This window comes from Pelmatolapia mariae, linkage group LG7, assembly GCF_036321145.2.
Source record: "Pelmatolapia mariae isolate MD_Pm_ZW linkage group LG7, Pm_UMD_F_2, whole genome shotgun sequence".
Lineage (NCBI taxonomy): Eukaryota > Metazoa > Chordata > Actinopteri > Cichliformes > Cichlidae > Pelmatolapia > Pelmatolapia mariae.
The window spans coordinates 56580931-56590443 of NC_086233.1; the positions used below are offsets into that span (position 1 = coordinate 56580931).

The 9513-nt window shown below is 39.0% G+C and overlaps 1 protein-coding gene across 1 annotated transcript; it reads left to right on the plus strand.

Annotated features, from left to right (window-relative positions):
• The first annotated feature begins 289 nt into the window (after positions 1–289).
• LOC134632453 (S-adenosylhomocysteine hydrolase-like protein 1) lies at positions 290–7756 on the plus strand. Its single transcript, XM_063481177.1, has 17 exons — positions 290–611; positions 856–952; positions 1327–1464; positions 1632–1732; positions 1962–2064; positions 2164–2258; positions 3762–3868; positions 3955–4071; positions 4472–4535; positions 4623–4711; positions 4836–4906; positions 5030–5124; positions 5207–5305; positions 5734–5802; positions 5917–5995; positions 6999–7119; positions 7229–7756. Exons 1-17 carry the CDS (start codon positions 555–557, stop codon positions 7233–7235), a joined length of 1509 nt encoding a protein of 502 aa, XP_063337247.1. The 5' UTR covers positions 290–554; the 3' UTR covers positions 7236–7756.
• The last annotated feature ends 1757 nt before the right edge of the window (positions 7757–9513 follow it).

Sequence of the window (9513 nt, forward strand, 5' to 3'; positions counted from 1 at the left end):
AGGTGCTAATGTTCCCATTTGAGGCTTATTAAGGATCAAGTTTGCAAAAAACAGAAATATGTTACATTTTCCAGAATGCAATCAAATGATATCTTAAATTGGACAAACTCCAAATGTAATTTGTAATTAAAGCTTTTGTCACAATGGTCATCATTGCCGTTATTTTAAAAAAATAAATAAAGAAAAGTCCTTCCAGAACCACAGAATATACTGTTTTTACTGGTTTTCATTGCTTCTTGTGAGTACACAGATCTTCATAACTTAAAAAGCGCCTTTTCAAGTAAATGCAACTGTGATTATTAGCAGTTCTACCGATGTGCATATTTGTATAAGAGTAAAAATCCTCTGATTTCCCTAAATCTGCAGCTGCAAAGCTTCAAACACTTGAGGTCAGCGTGTGGGCGTGTTGGTCTTGGTGGGTGTGCACATATGTAAGAGAAAGAACAAAAGCAGAAAAAAAATCTGCCATCCACAGAAAAGCTGAAGACAGGTGGTGAGCCTTCAGTAAGGCTGAGCTGTAGGTTTAAGTCTACGCGTGCAGCCAGGGAGCAGACATGGCCAAGTGGGATTCCTGTGGCAGCAGCCCAGCCTTCAAACAGCCACACTGGATGGTGAGATTGCAACAGATACAGAGATAAAAGAGAGAAACAGAAAGATTAATGACACTGATAGGCTGTGAGAAGAGAGGTAAAAGAAAGTTGGTGTTTTATGAGCAAATGTATCTGCTTTGACTGCCACATCTATCTGCTTCAAGCAGAGAGGAAAAAACTTTTGTGACCTGCTGAGAGGTAAAACTGAAATATTTGGTATCTGTCTTTTTGAGCCAGTCGGTGATTTCTTTTTATAATTCTTCAGCAAATACCGTTCACTGGCCAGAAGCAAGAATTCAACAGACCTCCCGCAAGGACTGTTCGGTCCATGTCTCAGTCATCTACAGATAGCTTCGCTTCAGGTATGGAAACATGAAAACAGACACGCTGTTAAGTCTAATCACATGTCTCTGATATATAAACTGAGCTGTTTTTTTTATCCCAGCATCGCAAACCGAGGATTAACCCTGTAGGCTAAACCTTAATTAAAATGAAAAGTCTTCTGCAGAATTAGGCCTCATTAATTTGGTCCTAATCTGCTCCATGAGCCTTTCTCAAACATGTCAGTCACTGCCAGAGTATATGCAGACTTCAAAGAGATCAGAGAAAAGAATCACCTAGCTATCAACAAGATAAAGGCTGGAAAACCTGAGCCAAAGAATCATGTGTTTCTGTAATACTCCTTCATGCGTCAGCCAGATGATTTGTCTCACATAGTCTAAATTATGTGTTGCAGTGCACAGTGACACCTCTGATGATGAGTCTTCTCCACGAGACAAGCTTCAGAAATCCACCAAAGGCCCGTCTGACTTCTGCATCAAAAACATCAGTCAGGCTGATTTTGGACGCAAAGAAATAGAAATGGCAGAGCAAGGTACGCCAATACCAACGGCCTTCAAACCACAGTTTATGCAGAAGTTACAATATAACAGTAAAATGAATGTTATTGCCCATCTAAAGAGGCTCTGTAGAGAAATGCACAAGAGGAGGATTTAAGACTGTCCTGGTTTTTGTGTCTTGATTCTCATCTGTGATATTTAGAAATGCCAGCTCTGATGAACCTGAGGAAAAGGGCAGGTGGGGAGAAACCGCTGGCTGGAGCCAAAGTAGTGGGCTGCACACACATCACTGCACAGACAGCGGTCAGTTCAACACACACACTGCTGTCAAATAAAGAAACAAGCACTGACAGAGATTTACTAAGTGCTAAATACAGATCTGGTTTGTTTCTTTAAATAAAGAGGAGAATATCACTATTTTGATTTGATTTGATTTCTATATTGCATATTATCCTCAGTGCATCATATAATTCTGCATTAGCACTACTTCAGTGTGTAGAACCAGCCTCTGTGTGTTTATGGTGTCCTGCAGGTGCTGATTGAGACTCTGGCTGCTTTGGGGGCGCAGTGTCGCTGGGCGGCTTGTAACATTTTCTCGACTCAGAATGCTGTGGCGGCTGCTCTGGTTAAAGCAGGTACAGCTTCTGCACAAGCTCCTGATTTCGCAAGTTTTAGTCTTCCTCCCTCTTACTCTTTTGACCATCACATACTTTTCATGCCACTTCCCTTCTCAGGGATCTCAGTGTTTGCGTGGAGAGGAGAATCAGAGGATGAGTTCTGGTGGTGTATTGACCATTGTGTCGGCACTGAGACCTGGCAGCCCAACATGGTATGATGATCGACTCTGCTTACACGTCACATAGCTTCCCCTAGAAATACACAGTCTCCAATTCTTATGGTAGTTTCAGTTTGATGGAGAGAGACAGGCTAGCAACCAAAAAAACCCCAGAAAAAACACATTACATACAAGTTATAAACTGATTTGCATGTCATTGAGTGAAATAAGTATTTCATAACCAAGATGAGATTTGGTACTTGGTGGAGAACCCTTTGTTGGCAAACAGTGGTAAGGTGTTACTTGTAGCTGGTCACCAGCTGTGTAAACCACAGCACTTTTCTGAATCATTTAAAAAGACAGGCCTGCGCATGTGGCTTCTTGAACACGAGGACCTTGCGGGCACTGCAAGATTTCAGTCCATTACCCCATAGTGTGTTACCAATGGTGTTTTTGGTGAGTGTGGTTCCTAATAACTTCCGATCACTAACAAGTTCCTCTGATATAATTTTGTGATGATTCACCACCTTTTTCATGATTATCTCACCTCATGAGGCAAGCTCTCACGTGGAGCTCCAAACTAGTGATCATTTTATATTTCTTCCATTTCCAAATAATCACATCAGCAGTTGTTGTCTTCGAACCACGCTTCTTGCTGATGGACTTATAGGCCATTCCAGACTTGTGCAGATACTTCTTAAGATCAGAATTATCTGTAATTGATTGATTATAATCTGTGTGCTATATGGACTCACAACCAGCATGAATTATGGCAGGGTTGTAGGGGATCATTTCACTCAGTGTGTGTGTGTGTGTGTGTGTGTGTGGGGGGGGGGGGGGGGGGGGGGGGGGGGTGTTGTTATTTTTTCTTGATATTCTGTCTCTCTCCAGTAAAATGAAATTATCATGAAAATTAAACACTGTTCATTTATTTCTAAGTGAGCAAACTTACAAATTCAACAAGAGGTTGAATAATTATTTTCCCTCACTGTATGCATAATGTGTCCTGTTTTTTCAAAGTGGGTCTATTATGCACATTTCCAGCTCTATATCCTTAGCTATGTGTTCCTGCAGCCTCATCTGGAGTCTTAAAATAAACTTCTTTGAGCTAACTTTCTTCTAAATGTTGGCTTTCACCTGATAGCTTCATGTGCAGATTCTCTTAAGAGAGATTAATGTAATATTTAAGCATACATTTCAGGAGGAGTGTATTTGTACTCACATCCTCTGTGGTATTTCAGAAGATACTGTTCGTGTTTGAAGACTTTTTGTAGCCTCAGATCTTAAACACCGCTAGTATTTCAAATATAATTAATACTTGGTAAACTGTTCCTTTACACTCAAATTTTCAATGTAATTTATTGGAATTTATTGGAATCTTAATGAATAATTATTTGAATACATGAACCTTTGATTTTATATATTTCAGATGCATTTTATTCAAAATTATTGCTTCATGTTTATGTGGGCCAAGAACCATTTGACCTACAATTCAGTGTGTTATCTATAAATGCTTCCATGAAGGTGCCTCGAGCTTGTTTTTCTTATTATTCCCAGATCCTGGATGACGGTGGTGACTTGACTGACTGGATCTATAAGAAGTATCCGGAACTGTTTAAGAATCTCAAAGGTGTTGTGGAGGAAAGCATCACAGGGATCTATCGGTGAGTGCAAACACGAAGCTCGAATGACTTTAAGGTTACAAAGTCAATCTGCAGCTCACGTGGTTGTTTCCGTGCCTCTGATTCAGGTTGTACCAGCTGTCAAAGGCAGGCAGACTGTCTGTTCCTGCTATGAATGTCAACGATTCAGTGACCAAACAGAAGTTTGACAACCTGTACTTCTGCAAGGAGTCTGTACTGGAAGGGTAATTAATCCTGTTGCGACTATTGGAGATTATGTATCGGAATTTCAGGAGCGGGACCACGCCTCCAAACACGCTCCTTCCGGTTGTCATCTATATAGGTTCACCCCAGTTCTGCAAACTGTTCATTCTCGTTTACGTGCCCCACCCTCCCTCCCTCCTTGTTCTCAATTCTTTAACTTCTTCACTCCTATTTAGTACATGGGGATCTGCCCGGCCCGGGAGCCGTCGCCAGTCCCCTTCGAGGCCTTCCCCAAACAGCAGCTCAGTTCATGTCAAAGCATTCACCTTTACCTACTAAAACGCTGTCAAACCTAAAATGAGGTCGTGGGCCCAGCTAGTGAATAAACAGATAAAAACACCAGCATAGCAGCAAACTGACCATGGTCAACTCTGCTTCCAGGCTGAAGCGGACCACTGACATCATGTTTGGAGGAAAGCAGGTGGTGGTGTGTGGATATGGCGAGGTTAGTGGGATATAAAGTGTTTGCCCCGTGAAATAACCCACATTTAAGCCACTCGGTCAGACTGTGTTGAATTTCTTTTTCTTGTAGGTTGGAAAAGGCTGCTGCGCTGCCCTAAAAGCACTGGGTGCTATAGTGTATGTCACAGAAGTGGATCCTATCTGTGCCCTTCAGGCCTGGTATGAATAGAAGAAGCTTTTATCAACCAAGATGTGAAGTGTTCCCTCCTCTTACGCCACACCATGAAAAAAACATGATGAAATACTGTTTTAACCCTGTCCTCTTATCCCCCACTCCACTCAGCATGGATGGCTTCAGAGTAATTAAACTGAGTGAAATAGTCAGACATATAGACATGGTCATCACCTGCACAGGTGACTGCTGTCATCCTATGATTAATACTTTTTTTTTTTTAAACAAAACAATCAAAATATTATTTTTAATTAATATTTATTTTTCACCTGTTTTTTTTTATTTTACTCACTGCTTCTCTGCAGGGAATAAAAATGTTGTGATGAGAGAACATCTGGACAAAATGAAGAATGGCTGCATAGTCTGCAACATGGGACACTCCAGCAGTGAGATAGATTTGGTAAAGACAGATGTTGTGTGTGCGTGTATAGGCCTCTATATGTGAATGATTTGGCGTTAAACTATAGATTCCTATGTCTCAGACTGGTCTGCGGTCTTTAGATCTGAAGTGGGTGCATGTGAGACCTCGGGTGGACCATGTCATCTGGCCTGATGGCAAGAGAATTGTCTTGCTGGCAGAGGTGAGGATACTCTGTTCTTCTAATGAGGCCCAAATCATGTAAGGACTTTAAATATGTGACCTTGAAGTACACTGCTTATTTAGCAAGAGAAATATGCGCTCTTCTTAATGTATTATAGGGAGCAGATGGATGAATCTGAGGGATTTTGAGATAAAAATAGAGAGAAATTCAGAAAAGAAAAGCAGCAATTATGATATAAAGACCAGGTGTGTATCCTCCAAAACTAAATAATGACATCAGACAGCACAGGAAGACCATTAGTGTACGCTGTGCTTTAAACTGGGGGCTCATACTACACTAATCATAACATTATCCTGTTTAGTACATACAAACCACAGCTCAATTGGGATGAAATATTATTTCAAATGGTTGTAATCATAGCCGCTCTTATGTGATTTGTTTTCATTTAGTATTGACTTTCCTCTCAGGGTCGTTTGCTGAATCTGAGCTGCTCCACCGTGCCCTCATTTGTCCTCTCCATCACAGCCGCTACCCAGGTAAGAAAACAGATTTACAAAGTGGTTATTCTTTTCTAAATGCATCACGGCAGCTCTGTCAGTCATTAGGCTGCTCGCAGTCACTTTCAGTTAACGTTTGCTGTTATGTTTCAGGCCATGGCTCTCATAGAGCTGTACAATGCCCCAGAAGGAAGATACAACAAGGATGTCTACCTGCTGCCAAAGAAGATGGGCAAGTTACAATACACTGTTACAATAGTTTGATGCTCATTTTTAAAAGCTCAGGTTTTAGACTACTCTATATACTCAGTTTCAAGTTGTTTTAGCAACTCTTGCTTCTGCATGATGTCACTACAGATAGAATGAACAGGGATGTGTAGTACATTAACTCAAGTGCTTTCCTCAAGTACAGGTTTAATGTTCTTGTACTTTAGTATTTCTGTGTAGTGTATCTGCATTGTGCTAATTACTTCCAACCGGTTGCAGCAGAGTCCCAGAGTTCTGCTGGAGCATTCTTCATGTTAAAAAGGAGTTTTTCCCTCCCACTGTTGCCAAGTGCTTGCACATGTTGGTTGTAGGGTTTTTACCTTTTAATATAAAGTGTCTTGAGGATTGTTGTTGTATTTGGTGCTATACAAGTAAAACTGAATTTAATTTAATTACTTTCTCTTTCTATTCCACAGCTGTTAATCTTGTACTCGATACTAAGCTTTAGTTACTTACCATTTTGTATTGAAAATCTACAATATATAAGTGATATACCTGTAATACAGTCATTAAAAAGTTACAAAATTAAAATGCATATCAATGAATTAATAATTATGATCTAATAATATAAAGTATTGATTGTGGAAAAGTGCCATTCTAGATAATGACTACATTTACTTTAGTGTTACTAGATACTTTAAATATGTTTTTTATATTACATAGCATGAGAACTATTAAGCTACTTAAATGGGATTTAATTTAATTTAAGTAAAAAAAAAGTCTAAATACTTTTTTGCACTTTGCAAAACAACTATCCAACACAAAATCAAGCTCAAATTCAAGCTTGAAAACATTCACATAATACATTTGTAATGGGTCTCAGGGCTGCACATAAGCCTGAAAATCATATCAAATGTTTTATAGACCATTATAATTTTATTTGTCATCAATTATTCTTTTTCCTGTTTTATCAGTATAGCCAAGAAGGAAATTAAGGTGTGATAATCTTTGTGTCTCCATATTTTCAGATGAATACGTGGCCAGCCTTCACCTGCCGATATTTGACGCACACCTCACAGAGCTGTCAGATGATCAGGCCAAGTACATGGGCATCAGCAAACACGGACCCTTCAAACCAAACTATTACAGGCAAGTAAACGTCTCTCTCTCTCTCTCTCTCTCTCTCTCTCTCTCTCTCTCTCTCACTAACACACATTTTAACGTTTAATGTTTCTTTTTTTGTTTTTTGTTGTAACAGGTATTGATGTTTTGCTCACAAAATTAACGGACAGACGCTCTTCAGAAAAGCTGCTGTGAGAACAGGAGCGCTGACGCCCTCTACAGTCTGAAGCTTTATCTGAATTTATCTGATGCGACAGCATATTAAGACTGACTTTTCTGTATTCCTATGTATTATGTCGTATTTGTTACACTGTTCCAGATTTTCACATTGTCCACAGTAACCAGAATTTAATCAGTGTGATGTCTTAATTTGAAAGGGAGGAAATGAAAAACTGTTCTGAATGGGATGGAGTTACTTTTCTATCAGCTGAATGGAGTACCTGAACATGTATTCTTGTCACATCACCTAAAATCCCCATCCTTTTCTAACATTTAGCTAAATTAATATTAACTAACAGGCAGGTTGTTAGATTTTTGTACATATAAATATAAAAGAATTATTATAATAAAAAAAATACATTTTACTCTTTCTGCATTTCTGCCTTATAACTTGAAAACACCAAAACCAGCAATGAACTTTCTAACTTATAAACCATAGAACAACTTAATGAACACTATGTGACTTTTTTTGTATTGATAGATACAGTTGTGTACAACCTTGTATACCCAGGTTTATGTATGGTTTCCAAGAATTAAAATATATAGTAAATGGGCTGGTTCTGCCTCATTCACAAAAGCCATGTTTCCCCTGCACGCTAGTGCTTTCTATCTAACATTCACACACCAAAAAATGCATCTGAGAGCAACTTGGGGTTCAAACTTTAGTTGCCAGGGATTGCACTACAAACCTCTTAATTAGTAAATTCCGAGCTTAACGATTTAGCCAGAGCTTGACAAAGACTGTGTATTGTGAGTTTCACCCACTAGGAGGAGGAATAGTAACATTATCGTTTGGTAAGCTATGGTCCTAATTGCTTGTATGTGTCACTATCAGAGCCTTCAGTGCTGCTATCCTTGTATGAGTATCTGAAACCAGTGTGTGTGTGTGTGTGTGTGTGTGTGTGTGTGTGTGTGTGTGTGTGTGTGTGTGTGTGTGTGTGTGTGTGTGTGTGTGTGTGTGAGTGAGAGAGAGCGTGCATGATTGTGCGCGCACACACGCACGTGCATGTACACAGTCACAATATGGGGGCTACCTCCATTGTGAGGTCAATAAGTCCCCATAACATATATCACCAAATTTTAAGGTGAAGGCTTTGCTAAAGGTTAGGGTAAGGGGTTGGACTGGGAAATCTTAGGTTAAGTCGCCAGGAAATTGATTTTTTCAATGGAAACACAACTACGCGTGTATCATTGTTGGGTGTAATGCATTATAATACTATAATGCATTACTGTAACTTGATGGAATGCATTACTATGCTAAATTCAGTCATTACCTTAAAGTTGTATTTATGTTGTTACTTGTGCCACAAAGATTCTTCAGATATCTGCATGCCAGGTCGATAGAAAAAAAATCATCTAGCAAACATGTATTTTTCTTCCTGCACGCTTTCATTTCATGTGCTGGAGGAGGAAAATTGTGGAGCAGTACAGAGACACAGCTTTTCAGGAGCAGAAATATAGACAGTACTTTTATTTTTGTTCCAGAAAAAGGACAAAAGTGTGATGGTAACGGGCAAACTGTTGCCAGGACAGAAACAATCACAATAAGCTGCAAACAGAACTTTGGCTTTTTGCAAATATCTGCACTGACAGCATGCTAACACAAAACTAGCCAAGAGAACCCAGAGTAACGAGTAAGTTGAATTGAACATTTAACAGTCAGGAGTCAGCCTCCCTTTCTACCTATTCATGTTTTTAAAGTAGAATCACCACGGTGATCACTTTGAAGTCTCTTTCAGCTGTTTTTTTTTTATCTTTACTTTTGTTGTCACACCTTCATGTTCATATGTAAGTACTAAAAGAAAGATTGTACGTGTGTCTTCATTAGGATAGGGATTCATGTTGGTATTAGTGTGTGGGACTGTAGCCTAAAGTTTTATATGGTTACGTGATAGTTATGAGACAATGCATTTGAGGTCATTTTATGGAGTAATGAGAAAGTACTGTAGTGAGTAGTGTAACAATTTACTTAGTACTTATTATTTAATTAAGTAATGTAATGCAATACTTTTAAAAAAATCTCTAATACATTACTTTTTTTTAACATAAGAATCCCTACAACTAACAATCGCAACACTGGTATTTACCTTTTAGCCATAGCTTACATTTTATCCACTAGTTTTTACCCTTTTTGTATCAAAATTGAACATCCTGCTGAAAATATTCTTATTTACCTGTACAAGTTCAATTCAAGTCAGTATT